Source organism: Carassius gibelio, chromosome B5, assembly GCF_023724105.1.
Source record: "Carassius gibelio isolate Cgi1373 ecotype wild population from Czech Republic chromosome B5, carGib1.2-hapl.c, whole genome shotgun sequence".
Classification (NCBI taxonomy): domain Eukaryota; kingdom Metazoa; phylum Chordata; class Actinopteri; order Cypriniformes; family Cyprinidae; genus Carassius; species Carassius gibelio.
In genome coordinates, this window is record NC_068400.1 from 22,378,671 (window position 1) to 22,399,154 (window position 20,484).

The window sequence follows — 20,484 nt, forward strand, 5'->3', positions numbered from 1 at the left end:
TATTTCTCTATGAATATAGAACACTATGCTTTTTTATTCTCAGTCACCTTCCGTTTTTTTTTTCTGGTGTACTTTTTCTCATGTATCCCTTAATCACTTTCTCACCTTTTTTCTTTCTGTCTTTCTCTCTGTTTCTAAAGTTAACTCAAGTGAAAGCGATGGCAGTGATGCCGAGCTCAGTGAATGCAGCAGTGACAGGAAGACCTTCATGTCTGAGAGCGATCAACGAAGAGATTCTGGTAATACACAATTCCTGGAAATTCACTGCCAAATATACACAAACACTCCCCACCCACCCACACAAACTCATACAAACTAATACAACTCCATCTGTCAGATCTACCACGTTTTACAGAAAACAAATCCCCTAAAGCTTAGTTTTGTTTGTTTGTTTTAAAGCTTGATGCACAAAATAAGCTTTTTTAATAAATATATTTTCTTCTTTTTTTGGAATAAAATCCCACTTTGAACAAAAGATTGCCTTTAATAACAGCTTTGTTTTACTAGTGTTTCCTAAGTGGATGACAAAAAAAAGAACAATAAGGACTCTGTGCATATAGTTTTCTCAAAAATCTTCAGCTTAAATTTTGATTTTGAATTTTATTTTATTTTAGTATTATTTTAGTTTTTATTTTTATTTATTTATTTTGTGAACATCTTTGTGCACTCAGAATTAAGTGCAGGCCAAGTGCAAATCCCCTTGCAGTCCAGCTTCACCAGTCCAACTCAAACCAGCTTTCACATGGAAAACCCTTCCAGCTTGGCCAGTGAACGAAGCATCAGGAGTGTCAATCCGGATCTGGACGAAGAGGTCATGGATCATAGTCGACCTTTACCAAGTGAGTGGCCACCATATACTATGTCTGTCTGTCTGTCTGTCTGTCTGTCTGTCTCACTCACTCACTCACTCACTCACTCACTCACTCACTCACTCACTCACTCACTCACTCACTCACTCACTCACTCACTCCAGTGCACAGATTTGTCCCCAAAATATGGTTATATACACACACGTGCACACACACTCATCCACACTCATCTTTTTCCCTCAGAGCCAAGGAACATTTGACAGCTTTACACTAAATAGGTTGGTTGGTGTGTCCTCTGTCCTTTTTTAAAATGCTTGTACTAAAGGAAGGATTCGCCCTTGACAGTGTTTGCTATTTTAAGTGTCACTATTACTATTGCTCATACTTTATTCCAAAACCTTATTATCTACATTGAGAGGAAACGGAGACTTGGTGTTGGTTGTTTTGGCTATTGCTAGTGAGCAGTTAGCCAGAACAGCTTAGCTACCAATGTTTGAGAAAACAACGTTTGTGTTACTGAAATAAGGTCATAAGACACATACAGAACATTTGTTCACAAGACTGAGAAACCTGGATCTTATAGCCTAGAATTTTTGCTTCAAAGTGATGTGAAATCATATTGTTTACTCGCTCACAGAAAATAGTAGATTCATTTAAATTTTCGAAGACACTTTTTGTGTCAAAAGGGCATATATCCGAGTAGACGTGACTGACCATGAATATTAGGCAAGGCAAGTTTATTTATATAGCACATTTCGTACACAATGGTAATTCAAAGTGCTTTACATAAAAGAAAGTAACATAATCATGAAGAAAAATAATAACAAAAATAAAACAAATAATTTTAAAACTTTTTAAATGATTAAAACATTTAAAAACAGTAAGAAAATGATTTTACATAAAAATAATAATAATAAAACAATAATAAAACATAAAACAGTGAAAATATAGTTCAATCTGTTCGGACATTGCACAGTGCTCATTCAACAAATGCACAGCTAAAAAGATGCGTTTTGAGTCTAGATTTAAATGTGACTAGTGTTTTAGCACATCTGATCTCTTCTGGAAGCTGATTCCAGCTGCGGGCAGCATAGTAACTAAAGGCGGACTCCCCTTGTTTTGTGTGAACCCTTGGTATTTCTAACTGACTTGATCCTAATGATCTGAGTGCTCTGTTAGGTTTATATTCAGTGAACATATCTGCAATATATTTCGGTCCTAGGTCATTTAGTGACTTGTATACGAGTAAAAGTACTTTAAAATCAATCCTAAATGTAACTGGAAGCCAGTGTAAGGACCTGAGGACTGGTGTGATATGATCAGATTTTCTGGTTCTAGTCAGAATCCTGGCAGCAGTGTTCTGCATGAGCTGCAGCTGTCTAATGGTCTTTTTGGGAGGGCCAGGGAGGAGCCCATTACAATAGTCCACCCTGCTGGTGATAAAGGCATGAACAAGTTTCTCCAAGTCTTGACTGGAAACAAAACATCTAATTCTTGCGATGTTTTTTAAATGATAGTATGTTGATTTAGTTATGCTTTGACATGACTACTGAAACTAAGGTCTGTCTCCAGAATCACACCAAGATTCCTGACTTGATTTTTAGTTGTTTGACCCCAAGGTATGCATTCACCTTGAACACTTCATCTTTGTTTCCAAATGCATTGACTTCAGTTTTTTCCTTGTTTAACCGAAGAAAGTTCTGTCATGGACGTCCACTTAGACTTATGCTCTCCTAGACTCACATAATAGCCTCTCCCTTCTAAGTATGATCTGAACCATTTGAGTACCATCCCAGAAAGCCCGACCCAGTTTTCCAGTCTCTCTAGTAGTATGTTATGATCGACAGTGTCAAACGCAGCACTGAGATCTAACAATACCAGCACCGATATTTTGCCAGAGTCACAATTTAAGCGAATATCATTTATTATCTTAATGAGTGCTGTCTCTGTGCTGTGATGTGGTCGGAAACCAGATTGAAAATTGTCCAGGTATCCATTTGAGTTTAAGTATTTGTTCAGCTGATTAAAAACTACCTTTTCAATATTAGTGTAATTTACACCTGAGAAGACAAAGGCCCACTTAATGAGCTGCATAATGAGCCTTTCAGTCAGGTGTGTGACTGAGAGGGAAGAGTTACAAAAAGTAATCAGAGGACAAAATAAATGTATTAGGGGTGCACGATAAATATCGGCCAATAATTAATGAGCATCTCATCAGTAAAGCTGGTTCTCTAATTAGTGGTAAATTCCTTTGGGTGCATGATTTAATACAGAGAAACTGTTATTACACAGAGCCATTGTTAACTGACAAACTGTGCAAATCCAGGTTCATTATCAGCATGGATTTGCGCAGCTTGTCAGTTAACAACGGCTCTGTGTAGTAATAGCTGCTCTATGTGAAATCACGCACCTGATGGAATTTACGCATTTATTATCAGTCGATGCTTATCGTGCACCCCTAAAATGTATATATTTTTATGTTTGTAGTTTATTTCAAATATATTTAATTATCCCACAAAATAACTTGTGATTCACTTGCAAGTACAGTTAAACAGTTTATAAAAAACAATCAAGCTGTCTTTCAAGCTGAATTCTTTGCATCATTACTCCAGTCACACGATCCTTCAGAAATTATTCTAATATTCAGATTTGCTTCTCAAAAAACATGTATTATTATTTTTATTATTATTATTATTATTAATTATTATTATTATTATTATTATTATTCTTGTTAAAAAGAGCTGAGAATATATATATATATTTTTTGATGAATAGAAAGTTCAGAACAGCCTCGTTTGTTAACATTATTGTAATGGTCACTGATAATTTATTTCCTATAAGTAGTAATTTATAAGAAAAAAGATCACAATTACTACATAGAACATTTATTATCATTGATATTTATGGTTTAACCCAATGACGGGGTATAACCATAGACTGTTTAAAAACATGGACGTAGTGTCCGTGACATGACGCATTGGCTTCCGAAGAGCGTTTTTGAAGCCATAAGTGGCTGGAAGCGGCCGTCACCATCTTGGCCGGGCGTCACTGAACGTCACTCCCAGATAATCGAAAATGGGCAAAAAGGTGGTAGCTGGTTGCTGAAACTACGCCCACCTAGCTCGACGGCGTTGACAGCAACAATGTCATTTGTAAAGTACAGTCTTTAGGCACTATTTTCACCCCAAAACAGGGTTTTAAGCAAGTTATTTATGGCTTTTGCTTTAGTATGTCTGTAGAATATATCAGTTTACATTTCCAAACATTCATTTTGCCATTAATTTTAATAATAATCTAGTGACAACAGACTGCTTAAGACAAAGACTTGTGCACAGTAGTGTATCTATAAAGTAAGTATAATTAAATTAAGTATATTTAAATAAGTAAAATGTAAGAATGCGTTCGTTCATATGTTAGTGTTAAGGGCTCCATTGTCCCTGGATGAAACAGCTGTGGTGTGATGAGCAAGGAACGCAGCGAAAACTTTACAGTAGATGGGAAACCGACTGCTCCCTCGTGACCTTTTGTAAACTGTATTTATGACAAAGAACAGCACACTTTATTCTAACAATCTGTCAATAAGCACACACCTTGTGTCCTCTGTTTCTGTTTGAGTCCGCTCGCATTGCTCTGCTGCCGTCTGTGGATTGAAGAGCATGCTGAAAGACAGAGAGGAGACCGATCTGCCGTTTGTTTTCATATGACAATTAAGCTGACTGACTCTGAGGTGATCGTGACTTTGTGTACAGTTTATGGAGTTTAATGCTATAGCCCTGCTAAAAAAGCCTAGCGACGCCCATGCTTCTTGTGTACATGTCGGAGAACCAGGACAAATCTTTCAATTTTAACTGTAAAATAAAGGAAGAGATACTACATATAGTCTTCTTTTCATTAAAAAATAAAACAACTCAACTCAAGGTAGGCAGTGCATAAAGGAACAAAGTGCTTCTGCGATATTTAAGATTAAAAGAAAATCCCTGATGTAAGGGAAATATGTAAGGGAAACATGTCAATTTAGGTCAATTTAGCTCAAAGGGAATCATTTAAGATTTTAAAGGGAATTTGAACAGAATCAATGTTTCACGGCTGATCACTGAGGCTGTGATTCACTGAACAAGCCGTTTAACATCAAATCTGCACTGGATATTAATATCCAAAGTATAGTGAAAACACTATTATATATTAATAAGCACAGTAACAAGATCGGTAGTTTAAGACATTAACTTGTAAGCACAAAATACAAAATAATTATCTTTCCAATATGAATAAGGCTTTATTAGATAAATCTAAGACATATAAACTTATCTAACACATAAGCACATGCACTCACACATTCATAAAAGTTGCAGGAAGATAGAAAGTTAGGGAAGAATGAGTTTAAGAGAACGAAAAATGTGGAATCCCAAGTTTACAGCAATACGTGAAATTGCATAGACATGAACCGCCATCAATCACTTAATTAACCCTTGCATTGAGTTCCTCAATGTGACTAAAATTATATTAGATACACCAGTACAAATGTCTGGAGGAGTTCTTACATCTCCTTTGTAAAGGGGGTTCCCTTTGTTGTCATTGAAAGGGGGTTTCCCGATGTCGCTGATTGGCTGGAAGTTCAGTAGTCATTGAAGTGACGTCTTGGGAAGCCCGTGGTTAGGTGTTGGCTGACGATGGAGAGTTGTGTGGGCTGGTTGAAGTTGAACGGGCCCTTGAGGCCAGACTCAGAGACACTGCGTTACAGAACTTAACTCGGAACACGAAACTCTCAAACGGAAAAGAAAAGAAACTAAATTAAAAGAACAGAAGTAAAGTTTGACGAGACTAGGTGGTGTTTTTTCTCATCTTGGCTAAGTAGCAGCAGGCATGCCGGCCGAAGCACGCTGGAACCGCACTCAAAGAACGCTAACAGTGATGACTAAAAGCAAAAGCTAGGAAGCAAAGCTACAAGCTAAAAGCATACATGACTAATAGCAAAAGCTAAGAAGGAAAGCTAAAAAGCCAGATTTGTTGGTGTCCTGAGTATTTAAACCACACCTCAAATGTTGTCTTGACCAGTTAGATATTGTATTTGCTCAGGGTGTCATAAATCATATGTTATCTTATCAAGCACGTGGTCCAAATTTTCCCGCTCTTGCAGGGTCTAATTTTGGACATAATTCCTATAACAAGAATATGATACATTTGACAAATAACTGATGGTCAGAAACATTTTAAGCAAGCAGATTGAAACACAGTCTGGTTCTGCTAGGTGCGGGGGGAAGTCAATCCAAGGATCTTCAAGTCGTTGAAGTCGTTGAAGTCGTTGAAGTCGTTGGGGAAGTCGTGGCCTAATGGTTAGAGGGTTGGATTCCCAATCGAAGGGTTGTGAGTTCTAGTCTCGGGCTGGATGGAATTGTGGGTGGGGGGAGTGCATGTACAGTTCTCTCTCCACCTTCAATACCACGACTTAGGTGCCCTTGAGCAAGGCATCGAACCCCCAACTGCTCCCCGGGCGCCGCAGCATAAATGGCTGCCCACTGCTCCGGGTGTGTGCATTTCGGATGGGTTAAATGCAGAGCACAAATTCTGAGTATGGGTCACCATACTTGGCTGAATGTCACTACACTTTCACTTTCCTTCACTTGTTTATTACTCTCATGGGTTTACATGTGCTGGCCGGCGTTGCAACTTGATTACTTGACCCACATTTGACAATCTCTTCTCCGAATTGAAATTGTAGTGGTGTTAATGTTGAAAGCTGTCTTTTCGGTGAACTAACCCTTTAATATGACCCTTGTCTTTTTCAGGTTTAACTGTATCCTTTGTGTTTGTGTAGAGTTTGTGTAGAGTCTTTTTTTTTAGTTTTTTTTTTTTTTTGGCCCAGAGAAAATTTCTTTTGTGTGTATCTGTCATTATTAGATGGTTCTTTGTCCGCCTCTGTATCTCTCTTTTCTCTGTCTTAAGGAGCTTAAATTCCCACATTCTTAAAAAAAACAAAAAACAAATAGCCCTTCATTTTCCCATGATATTGTGTGTCTTGCTCGAGTGCTCTCCAATTTGTACCTCTCACTTTCAGAGATAAGAACTCTCCCCTACATTGCCCTCTTCACAGTATTCTGCAAGCTTAGCATGAGGCACGATATCTTCCTGCCCTCTGTATTAATTATAAAACTTAAATGTCTATGCATAACATAAAGGAAACCAAATTAAAGCCTTTTACTGTCATAGTTATGGACTGAGCACTGAAGCTGTGTGTCCCTACTGCTTTGGTTGGCATTTGTTTTATTATTCTTCTTCTTACTAGGAGTCTATGACAGCCCTCGGAACCATTTGTAGAAAAATTGTCAAATATGTCACACCGATTGTGGTGGGCCTGAATAGTCCCCTGACTCATTTGTGGCCGTCTCAATCAGAGCCTTCAGCAAAACTACTAATTTCCTTCGTCTTCAGACTTAAACCATTTGGTCTAATAACAAAATTCCTTCTTTGCTTGCTTGCTTCATTTTGAGTTAACTGAATCATGTGCATTCAGAACTCTTTCATAACACAATTTTCACATATTCAAAATAGGGCTGCACAATATTTGAAAAAATAAAAATACAATTTATATTGCTATATTTTGTTTTTCACCAAATGACTTGAATAGCTTTATTTAAAAAAAAATGAAAAACCCTTTTTAGCTGAGTAAATCAGCAGAAAATAAACGCATTATAGGCATAGATAAATATAATAGAACAAAAATACAAATTAAATGAGCAGTGCTTTATATTTTTCAGGTAAGTCTAACAGTATTCAATCACAGGAATTGAATAATCAAATGTAAAATAACACTGCAAAGTCTTCACTGTTAAATTAAATCTAATAAATCTGTGTTAACCCTCTAAGGGTATTTTTGGTGCCTGGAGAAGTTTTATCATGCCTTTTTTTCAGTTGCTTATAAACATCTAAATGGCTAAAGTCTAATCTCACTGTAATCAGCACAAACTGGGCTATAATAATATGTGAGCAGCATGTATGTAAATGATTGTGTTTTTGAGAAAACAATGTTCATGCATGGTTAGTGAAAAACTAAAAATTGTAAATCACTTGAATAACGCCATAAAAAGCATACAGAACATTGGTTCCTGGGACTTTTGAGAACTGAAGCTTGTAGCCTAGAATTTTAAAATGGTGTTAAAATCATCTTGTTTACTCACTCACCGAAAACAATATATTGATTTAAATTGTCTAAGGCACTTTTTGTTTGTAAAAGTCATATGCGAGTAGGCGTCAACTATCATGAATATCATTGTGATTTACACCTAAGAAGACAAAGACCCACATAATGAGCTGCATAGTGAGCCTTTCAGTCAGCTGTGTGACTGAGAGGGAAAAATCAAACAATCAAAGGAACAATCAAAGCTGACTGAATTTTTAGCATCATTACTCCAGTCACACACTGATTTTCTAAAAAAAAAAAAAAAAAAAAAAACTTTTATTGTTATAAGTAGGCTATTATTACTATTATTATTATTATTAATGTGGAAAAGAACTGGAGAATATTTTTTCAGTTTTTTTTTTTTTTTTGATAAATTGAAAGTACAGCATTATTTGTTATTTTTGTTACATTTACATTTATTTGTTACATTTATATTATTTACATCAAGCTTTTGAATGGTATAGTGTATATTGTTATTGAAACTTCATGTTTCATGTTTCACTTGATTATACATTTTGTCAGGAATTATAGTTTAGAAAAAGTCTAACTAGTAAAATGTTTATACATTATGTGAAACCTAATTCAAGTATATAAATAAATAAAAAGAGACTTACTCATGTTTATGATCTCTGCTGAATAAAGTGCTTCAGTCTTTTTTCTGAAGAAATCCAAAACTCAAATCCTGAAGTAATCCTCATTACATCTTTTTGGGGTGAATTATGTCTTATTCCTCTCATCGCGAGCAAATAGTAAAATAAATTGCGTTTGGAATAATTTGTTTATTTTTTGTTGTTGGTGTGTGAAAGGAGGAGAACATTGAGAACATTTTTAAGTGAGCCAAGTTGAAGTATTGACAGTGGGCTATTGTTTGGTAAGTGTGGGTCTACACTGCGCGTTCAAGATTGAGTTTGATAAAGTATTCGATAAAATTATTGGCGCTTTAAGAGTGCCCGTTAGCTTTGATGTTTGTTATTTTGTTTTTTTATTTTAGTTTGTTATTTTTTGTGCTATCCTGGGCAGAGGGCACCTTCGTGGAAGCCTGCTTTAACACCATTTTGTCGGAGGAGTTAAGACTCCGCTGATATTGTGTAATAAAAATCTCTGTCCTTGGGAAATGCATGAAGAGGATCGTTGTTTTTCTTATTTCTTTTTATAGGGTAGCTCCGTTTTGTCTCATCTGATGTGCAGTGTTGTGGCCACATTTACATTTGAAAGGTGAGCTCGTTTTTCTTTAGTAGCCTATCTGCAAGAATTGTATGTTGTAGAATTTGTTTCATTTGTATGGCTAGTTTGGAGGATTTTTTTGTAGCTCCATCTGTGGAGGTTTTGAATAATTTGACAAAGGATCAGTTGCGTCAGGTTTGTGACCATTATAACTTTGACTTAGGTTTACCCAGAACAGCTCAATTAGCCCAGATTAGAGTGTCAGTTCAGGCTGAACTGGTTGTTAGGAATATTCTTTCGTCACCTGTATCTCGGATATTATGGATGAGTTAGAGTTAGGAGAAACATCAACACCAATAATGACAGAGTTTTCTAAAGTGTCACTTACGTTTGAGCAACAAAAAGTGTTGATAGAAATGCAACAGAAAGAGAGAGAAGCTCTGGAAGTGGTTACTTTCCTTTTGTTACAGATGGTTTAGTTTCACTGGTGGGTAGTTCCAACAGAGTGCCAGTTAAGATACTTAGGGACACAGGGGCGTCTGAGTCTTTTATCTTGGAGTCTGTATTGCTTTTTTCTGCAGACTCGAGTACTGGGAACGATGTTTTAGTCCGGGGGATTGGGTTGCAGGTTGTCTCTGTTCCATTGCACAGGATTAATCTGCAGTCTGATTTGGTACAAGGGGAAGTAAAAATAGCAGTTCGCCCTTCCTTGACTATAGAGGGTGTCCATCTTCTTTTAGGTAACAATTTGGCTGGAGAACGTGTCTGGCGTGATATACCGCCCCCTGTAATTGTTAACAATGTTCCTTCTATTGCAGCCGACAGTGTCGTTCGTGGTCAGAATTTGACTGTCTTTACAGCTTGTGCCGTGACACGGGCTATGAGCCGTGCCTCTAATGATGATGATGTTTCTCCGAGTAGAGAGTTTAAGTCTGCTGTTGTGCCTAATCTACCACCATCTCTCTCTCATAGTGATGTTGTGGCAGCTCAAAAGGAGGATGCAACATTAAAAGATCTGTTCATTGGGGTGTTACCACCTGAGGTGTTGCGAAATGCAGCGAGGGGTTATTTTATTCAGAATGGGTTGTTGATCCGGAAGTGGTCTTCTCACACTGACGAAGGGGTCGAGGATCCAGTGTTTCAAGTGATAGTGCCATTTAAGTTTAGAGACTTGGTCCTACAGACAGCTCATGGGGATGTAGCTGGGCACTTAGGGGTAAGAAAGACCTATGACCATCTTATGAAGTACTTCTATTGGCCTTGCCTAAAGAAGGATGTGGCATCCTTCATTAAGACGTGTCATGTATGCCAGTTGACGGGGAAGCCTAATCAGGTGTTAAAGCCAGCTCCACTTTACCCTATTCCAGCTATAGGAAAACCATTTGAACATTTGTTAATTGATTGTGTGGGACCATAGCCTTCATCTAAGTCGGGGTGTGTTTACCTACTGACTGTGATGTGTCAGTCTACCCGATACCCAGCTGCCTATGCTTTGCGTACAATTACAACTAGGTCTGTGGTGAAAGCCCTTTCACAGTTTATTTCCATCTTTGGTATCCCTCAAACTATACAGAGTGATAAAGGCTCTAACTTTACGTCACGCATGTTCAGAGAGGTGCTCGAGGAGTTGCGTGTGAAACATCAGCTTAGTAGTGCATATCACGCCCAGAGCCAAGGTGCGTCTGAAGTCACTTCTCAGGGGTTATTGTGTTGAGCTTAACAGAGACTGGGAAGAGGGGCTCCCATGGTTAATGTTGGCAGTATGAGAGGTTACCCAGGAGAGCACGGGTTTCTCGCCTAATGATCTGGTCTTTGGCAATCGAGTTCGTGGGCCTTTAGCAGTCTTACAGGGGGAACTGAAGTGTCCTGAGTCCCCTGTTAATTTGTTGGACTACATAAATGGTTTTCGTCGTAGGCTGTTTTTAGCCTGTGAGATGGCGAATGACAACCTGACTAAAGCCCAACAGAAAATGAAGAGTTGGTATGACCGTCGAGCTGAGCCGAGGGTGGTCAGTCCTGGTGATCAGGTGTTGGCATTATTGCCAATAGCAAATTCTCCTTTCCTTGCAAAATACACAGGTCCTTATAGGGTTGTTAAACAGGTGTCAGACCTGAATTATTTACTTTCTACACCAAATCGTAGGCGTTCCACTCAGCTCTGTCACATAAATCTGTTGAAGTCCTATTATGACAGGTTTTCATTCTCTGGGGCAGCAGAGTCTGGTGAGCGGGTTATGCCTGTTTCTTTAGCCGCAGTTGTTGAGGCTCATAGGGCCCTTGGGACTCCCTACATGGTGGCAGCAAGTAGTGGGGAGGATGTGGTAGGTCCTGATGACTGTGTGCTGAAACCTTGTTTGAGGAACTCTGAGAAACTGGCAGAGTTAAATACTTTGTTTGGACATTTGCCAGAGGAGCGTGCATCAGAACTGTCGTCTTTGTTGTCTGATTTTCCTTCTTTATTCTCCGATACGCCATCATGTACTCATTTAATTGAGCATGATATTGATGTTGGTGATGCAGAACCAATAAGACAGCGGTTCTATCGGGTGTCACAAGACAAACAGTGACATCTAGAGGCAGAGGTGCAGTACCTTTTGGATAAGGAGTTGGCTAAGCCTTCCTATTCGAGTTGGGCTTCACCCTGTATATTGGTCAGTAAACCTGATGGAACACATAGATTCTGTACCGATTATCGTAAACTGAATAAAGTCACAAAATCAGATTATTTTCCACTCCCGAGGGTTGAAGATTGCATTGATAGTGTAGGATCTGCAAGGTTTGTGAGTAAATTTGACTTATTGAAAGGATATTATCAAGTCCCGTTGTCATCTCGAGCCCTCTGGGCTATATTCTTACTCTGTTATGAGTTTTGGTTTACGAAATGCTCCAGCCACATTTCAACGACTTATGAACCGTGTTGTTTCCGGTTTGCAGGGATGCGCTGTGTACCTCGATAATGTGGTTGTGTATAGCGAGGAGTGGTCTGAACATCTGGACCGTATTCGGTCTCTCTTTTCTAGGTTGGTTGATGCTCGCCTCACTGTAAATCTAGCCAAGTGCGAGTTTGCCCAGGCTACAGTTGTCTACTTGGGAAAGATCGTAGGGCAGGGGCAAGTGAAGCCAGTCCATGCTAAGGTGGTGGCTATTGATAAGTTTCCTGTTCCTACCACCAAAACCGAGTTGCGGCGCTTTCTGGGCATGGTAGGGTATTACCGCAGCTTTTGTTCCAACTTTTCTACGGTAGTAGCCCCTTTTACTAACTTGTTAAAAGATAAAGTGAAGTTTGAATGGACTGTGACCTCTCAGACTGCCTTTGATAATGTCAAGTTGTTGTTGACTTCTGCCCCAGTTTTGATGGCACCCCGCTTAGATCAGCCTTTTCAGATGCAGGTTAACGCAAGCCAAGTGGGGGCTGGTGCAGTGCTCCTGCAAAGTGATGAGCAGGGGGTGGATAGGCCAGTATGTTACTTCTCAAGAAAGTTTAATTGTCATCAGTTGAATTATTCAACTATTGAGAAGGAAACATTGGCGCTAGTTTGGGGTCTACAACAGTTTGAAGTGTACTTAGCTGGGGGCGCTGTTCCTACAGTATAACTGTCTACTCGGATCACAATCCACTGACATTCCTCCACTCTTTAAAGAGTCCTAGTCAGCGCCTTATGCGCTGCAAAAATATAATTTGCAGATACGGCACATTAGGGGCGAGGACAATGTGATGGCTGGAGTGAATGTTTTGTCTTGTCCTAGATCTCTTTCTCTCTCTTCCTGTTTCTCCACTCTTCTTTTGCCTAGTCTCCTTAAATGTAGCTTTCCAGGTACCGGGATTTGCTGGAGCTCTTGGTAAGGGAGGAGGGCGATTGGAGCTGTTGGAGAGTAGAAGGGTTAGGGGCTTGTGGACAAGAGTTCTTCTGTCCAGTCCATGTATATGGGCTGTTAACACTCCTTACACTAAAGTTAAGTGCTCACTTTGTTTATGGAAATTTATTTATTTAAAAAAAATATATATATTTTGTCACTTGTTCTGTGGGGTTTTGACTGCTTCTGCAGAGGCCTTTTAGGGGCCTCTGTCTTAAGGGAGGGGGTGTTACGGACCTGCCGGCTCCTCCTCGTTTTGCCTTTGCGGTTAAAGTTACAAATTTTTTTTCATTTTCTTTCTCAATTGTTTACCTTCATCTAAGGCATAAGTAACGACATTTACAAGGATACTTGCAGAGACGTGCATTTTGACAATGTCGAACATATGTGTCATTTGTAGATGTGGAAGTGAACATAATTCAGAGTTCACGTGCATCTGCGTGGCTCTCACTGTGTCTACACTGGATGCAAGTGGTATGACGCGACAAAATACTATGAACCCATTGTAACTGGAGGATGACCAATATGGGTTTTTTAGGACCAATACCGATATTAGGGATTGAAAAGGGCCGATATTGATAAATCGGCCGATATTCTTTGTATATCTTTGTACGCTGAGCCATATAAATAAGTGTTCCGCAGCATGCATGATACAAGGAAATGGTCAGTAACATCATCACTTTGAGGTAGGGATGCACCGGGCCTGATACTGAGCTCCTGTACTGTTACTCATAAAAATGCCCCGATACCAAACGCCAATACCACACAGAATGTGATAAGTGCCATATTCAGACAAAGAAACACTGACAATAGAACAACAGACAGCAGAACGTAGTTATGAGAGATTAAGGTTGTCTACGGAGAATATCTATGCAATGAATATAATGTTAAACATTCAGTATTAATGCCTGTATAGCTGACATGCGCGAGCTAATAAAGCACGCTGAGTGGATTGAGTGCTCAGCAGCGGAGATGCGCAAGTATGTCGATTCAATATATAGCTCATCACTGGAAAGTTTGTAGTTCGGTAGGATATGTCAAAAATAAGTAAGTAAAACAATGCACAAGTTACTACGGGCAAGCACGCTCATGCACTTCTGTTTTGTGATCTTTGATGTTTACTCACTTAGCACACGCATTTGAACTAATACTAAATCATTTAAAAAAGACAATTTGTAAGGGTATTCACTATAAATATAATTTATTTTCAAACTTAGGCATAAATTACTTTCTGGCGAAAGTGAATCTAGCAGCCTGTGTGTAATGCACTAGGCAGTACGTTACTGTCCTTTTTGTTCTGCAACAGTACAATACATGCACGTGTTGTACATATTTAGCTTTCTTGACTGTTTCTGCATTATATGAGTGGTTTTAGAATATAAATCTCAGCACTTTTCAGATTAAAAAAAATTTACAAATAAAAAAAAAAAAACTTATTTTTGTGAAAAAATATCACAGGAGAATAACACAAAAAACACAAAAGAATTTTGTGAGAATTTTTTGCTATTTTGAGAAATATGTATTATTTATCCACACGTCGGAAGTCAGTGGTCATCAGAAAGGTTTAGTTACCAAACATTCTTCATCCTTTTGTGTTGTGCAGAAGAAAGTCAAACAGGTTTAGAACAGCTTGAGGCTGAGTAAATGTTTGTTTTTGAACTATGTTCATGTAGGGCTGGGCGATATATCTAACGGTATGATCATGCGCATCTAATCAGTAAAGCTGCTTCCGTGATCACCGCTAAAATTGCCATCACCTGCTTATAATTGGAGTGGCATTTAATAGACAGAGCCGTAGATCGCTGACAAGCTACGCCATATCGCGTTCATTATCGAAGGTGATTCATCTGCGATAATGAACGCGATATGGCTTAGCCTGTCAGCGATCTACGGCTCTGTCTATTAAATGCCACTCCAATTATGAGCAGGTGATGGCAATTTTAGCGGTGATCACGGAAGCAGCTTTACTGATTAGATGCGCATGATCATATCGTTTAGATATATCGCCGAGCCCTATGTTCATGTTCTTTTGTAGTAAATGTTCATTTTTTTATAATGTTCATTTTTGAGCTAGGACTATTGTGCATCTGAGGCTCCTTCATATGTATAGTTCGAGGTCTTTTAAAACGTCACTACCTATGTTGAAACTGCACTAACTCCCTTGGGGATTTTAATATTGTATTTAAATTTCATGTATCTCGACAGGTCTTGGTTTTTTACAGTGAAGGAGAAATAAGGGGATGCAAATATTCCACGAGAGCCAAGCAGCATTTATGACAGCCATTTCTCAGTTTGTTGTTAATCTCCTCATGTACAGTATGTGTGCAGACACCAAGCACTCTCATTCATTTTCATTCAGTTTTATATTTGTTGGCCAGCTTGTCATAGCCAATAAGGTTATATGGATATGTTCTCTCATCCAAGGTTAGGCTCAAACGACTTGCAAAAATATGCATCCATCCATACATACATACATGCATAAAATAAAAATAAACAGAATGAGAAGAATTAAAGCCATGAATTAAGAATTAATTCCATTGTTTTATTAACTCTGGCCCTTTTTTTTTTTTGTTAAATAGTGACCACAATTTTCACTACCTTTTTTAAGAAACATAAAAAAAAAATGTGTAAGTAATATACATAAAGCTCTGTCTTCATCACATAGATGTATAGCATTTACAGAGTTTCCAAGAAGAACTATACTCTTGATTGGTGACAAATTAACTCCTATAATAAATATGTTTCCAATATTGTTGCTGCTTTCTTCAAACAGTCTCCAGTATTTTAAGATCAAACAGCTTTTATCACACCGTATGATAAATCTGAAATGTCAAATGATTTTCACTGGCTCATAATTGGATGGCCCATTCCTCTGTTCTCCTCTGACATGTAAAAGCTCTCTGTAAACAAGTGCCAGCAACACATTGTAATAGAAGCAGTGAGCTGACAGAAATGACCTGTGTCCCCTTCTCTATCCATTTTCTCCAGATATCTGCTGTTAATGTGCCATGTGTCCAGTCTATTTGACTCTAGGCTGATTTGTTTTGTTTTGCTTTTCTTCATAAACATCATTATTGTGTCTTTAAAATGGTTCTACACTTAAGAAACAAACTGTGATATTTAAAAGTTTACTAACAATATAGTTTGCCTTTTTTTCTCTTGCTAGTTGGCAAATTACATCTCTCTCAGAATGGCTCTGATGTTCAGTGTCTGCTGATGTTAGATTCAGAAATAGCTACCTGCAAAGCTACCTAAAAAACTATTCACAAGTGCATAAGGCAAAAGCTGCTTTAAACACAAAGGTTGGTCATTGATAAAGAAAATCTATTTATGACATTATTTTTAACAGCATCCTCATTTTACAGCATTTTTTACACAAGTGCCTAAAACTTTTAATAGTACTGTGGCTTTGCAGGTAGGTTTCTTGAAGTATCTTGGAGACATTGCCACAGTTTTTCTGGATTTAGTATGAACAAAAGAAAAGTATGGAAAAGTATGAACATGAAAAGTATGAGCATGTACAGCACTCAATACTTAGTTGGGGCTCCTTTTGCCTGAATTACTGCAGCAATGCGGCGTGACATGGAGTCGATCAGTCTGTGGCACTGCGCAGGTGTTATGTGAGCCCAGGCTGCTCTGATAGTGGCCTTCAGCTCTTCTGCATTGTTGGTTCTGGCATATTGCATCTTCCTCTTCACAATACCCTATAGATTTTCTATGGGGTAAGGGTCAGGTGAGTTTGCTGGCCAATTAAGAACAGTGATACCATGGTCCTTGAACCAGGTACTGGTAGCTTTGGCACTGTGTGCAGGTGACAAGTCCTGTTGGAAAATGAAATCTGCATCTCCATAAAGTTGGTCAGCAGCAGGAAGCATGAAGTGCTCTAAAACTTCCTGGTATATGGCTGCGTTGACCTTGGACCTCAGAAAACACAGTGGACAAACACCAGCAGATGGCATGGCACCCCAAACCATCACTGACTGTGGAAACTTTACACTGGACCTCAAGTGAATGAATATAGAATATACATATTCTAATTATATGACCAGCACCTGTATTTCCTACTGACACACTACAGCAAAAGATAGAAATAACTGACTTGAAATCATTTTTAGCTGGTGAAAATGCTAGTGTTCTAATACTTTTTGGCCACTACTGTATATACATAATGCACTTTATTTAAAACAATGATACCACACTTTATTTTAAACATTACGGGTAAAGTGGTTAAAGAGGTCAGTTTAAACCTGATTTAAAATTCTAAAGCAGCATCGCAGAATGTGATATATTAGCATAAAATATAGACTGAATGAAAAATGTGTATAATTCCAGTGACAGTGCATAATTTCCATCCAGGTGCTTTCACATAAATGTCAAAAATGGAGCCCATATGAACCTGAATCTAAAGGGGTTGCAACTGATAGTAAATGCACTTTCTCAGTCCCTAAAACTGATAATGTGAATGTAGCTATTCAAAAAACACATATAGCTGGGGCACTGAGTTCTCAAATGATGGAGTTGATTGTAGTTTTGAGACTAACTCTGTAACTCTTCATCTGCTCTGACACGCATAGCCATTCTTTACCGCCCACCCATCACGTCACTTCATTGAATCTACCTTGACATTTCTGCATTTGATTCTTTTCATTTTCCTTCCCACTTAGCTTTTTGTGTTCATTAGCCTTGGCTCGGCTGAGAGTCATCACTCTTTATTATTTCTATGTAGATGCACACAAGACCAAACTATACACACTGGCAATGGCTTCAGAAATTATGAATGATCAGTGGAATTCACTGTGAACGGGAAACATTCACTTCTGCATGACTGTACTCATTTCACTCAGGTTTTTTTTGTTTTGTTTTTTTAATTATAATGTTTTGCTCGATGTTGTCAAACCTTGATTGATTTTCTCTTCAGTTTCTATCTCACTCGACTTTCATGTGTTCTTTTTTTCTGGCTGTTGGTTCTGCTTTGAGCTCAGTTTGCCAGTGAGAAATTGGCCCTGTTTTCTTTGTGTTTCCCAGTGTTCTTACATTTGAATTGGAGCTTATTTGTGGAATTTCTTAAGTAAGATGTATAGTTCTTGTATACTGCAAGCTATGTATTCATCTGTTCAAGTTGAATTATATCAGTAAACTGAGTTAAACCTAAATGCAGTGTGATTTTGTGGAAGAAATATATCTGTGATTACATTCTAAGATTTATTATTTAATAGGTCTGAATGTAATAGATGGTCCCATAGCTTAAATGTACAGTAATTCATTGCTTTTAGTAGCGGTAACTAGTGGTGTGCGATATTGGTTCTAATAAAGCACAGAAGTTATTATAATGTTTTTACTATTACTATTATTATTATTATTATTTTATTTTATTATTATTTTTTACTTAAACACAGAAACCTAAATTTAACTTAATTTAACCAAAAAAACCTAAATACTACAGTTGATGTAGTTAAATTCAATTCAGCACTTAAATACAAACTTTATATAAACGTTTTAATTGCACATATGACTTCTTAAATGAACTTCTTAACTATATAATTGTTTCTGCTCCAACTTTTTGAAAAACACATTTCACATCTTTATATAATAACCTGTTTTCATGACAGATTTGAACATGTTAAATAATGAAGACACTTGGTTAAATAAAAATATATGTAATGTAGTGCATATTTTAAGCAAAATTCTCTTCTCTAGTGTTATTTTTTTTCTTCTATTTGACTAAGGAGCTACAGACTTGGAATGGCTTTCCTTAGGTAAAGGTAATAACTAGGGCTGTCACTTTAAGTTCGAAAATCGATTGCACAATTGATCGGACCAACCAAAAAAAGTTTCGAAAATGAAAATAGGGAATTGATTTTAACCAAATACGTACACTATTAATTGTAAAAGAATTAAACAATTAAAAAAATATAGATGTAACGAAACTCACAAACAAGCAGAAAAAGAAAATAAAGAATTCCGAAAGTGCAGTATGCCTTGCGAAAGCTAGATATAAAATACCAGCATTTTTACGCGCCTACAAGACCCAGTGACGTCGAAAGCGACCTCTGCGTTCACACCAAACGCGAATATAGCAACTGGCGCGAATGATTTCAATGTTAAGTCAATGTAAAGACGTGTTAACGCACGTCTGGAGGTCTCGCGTAGACGCGAATTCGCCTCATTTGCGCATCTAGTTATAGGAGATTCTGAGTTATGAAAAGGACCATTGCAAGCTGACAGCGACCGGTAATACCACCACCTTGTGCAGCTGTACCCGAGTGTCCCTGCGACATCAGTGCCGGTCGGAGCACGTCTTCTCAACAGCTGGACATACAGTGAATAAAAAACGCTCTGCTCTGGACCCCGAAATGTTGATCGACTTGTTTTCCTGTCCAATAAATTTGTAATGGTCCTAGCCTTTTGGTGCATTTCCTTATGCCTGCCTAGTGCCGCCTAACCTAAGTGTCGGTTACTTTCAATAAAAAAACAAAAAAATGGCCTGTTCTCAAGTCCATTTAAAGTTTAAATTTTTTGAACAGTTGTTTGAAATGGATTGAATCATTATTTAAAACAATCTTGGAGATTTTTGAATTGCCTAAATCATAAATGCAGCCGGGTTGAAGCCTGTAGTGATATTTTTCTTTTGTTATGGCAGCCGTCCCCTCTGCATACATTTTTTCAAGAATGTTTGGACTCCTGTTGCTGTTCTGCACGAAACTTCATGCCAATAAATAAGAAATATTGCTGACTTGTGCGTTTGCAGCGCTCTCTTTGCATTCGTCCTTTATTTGACATGGAAAAAGGAAAAGTTTTTTTTTAGACATGGAAAATCGATTTTACAATCAATTCAATGAACACTTATGTCTTAAAAATCGAAAATGTTTTTTTCATAAAAGTGACAGCCCTAGTAATAATTAATATTAAAGAGGAAGTTGTTATTGGTTCACATATGATTTGAACTTAATTTTTGTTATGAAATTGACAGAATGTGAAAGCTCAGGCTTTTATATATTAAAATGAACAGAGCCAAAGATTTTCATGATTGTTGGATGGGTTGACATGCTGCGAATAATACTTAGTGAAGTTTTGCTCATGAAAATAATTTAGAAGCATGAAATCAGTATTGTCCACACAGCTGACATGTTTATCTGCTGTAGTTTATCATTTTTAGTTGGTACTATATCAGTTTGTAGGCTGGTGGTGTTATTTTTTTCTTCATGTTTCACTTTGCAATTCACAATACATCCCTAAGCACTTCACATTTCACTGTTTTAGTATGCAACATAGTGTTGATGTAGAGAGTGAGCACAGATGTGTGAGGCGCTCAGCTGAGGTTGACCAAGTCTGTGATTGTGCTTTAGCAGCAATCCGCTAGCCATTCTGTCGATGGCTCTTCTCTTCTCTCCTGTAATACTGAATTCCACCAAAGCTCTACAAAGGGATTGACTTGCAAAGCTTCTGCATCCCACCTCTACTGCCAAGCACCTCCCTCTCCAG

At 38.0% G+C, this 20,484-nt stretch overlaps 1 protein-coding gene across 5 annotated transcripts in view; it reads left to right on the plus strand.

Annotated features, from left to right (window-relative positions):
* The window catches only part of LOC127957264 (double C2-like domain-containing protein beta), a 283,809-nt gene that overhangs the window by 79,316 nt on the left and 184,009 nt on the right, over positions 1–20,484 (plus strand). For all 5 annotated transcript variants that reach the window (XM_052555724.1, XM_052555726.1, XM_052555727.1 and 2 more), the window contains 2 exons: positions 141–239; positions 672–839. In XM_052555724.1, coding sequence (XP_052411684.1) covers positions 141–239; positions 672–839 — 267 coding nt within the window. The remainder of the gene's footprint in view (positions 1–140; positions 240–671; positions 840–20,484) is intronic.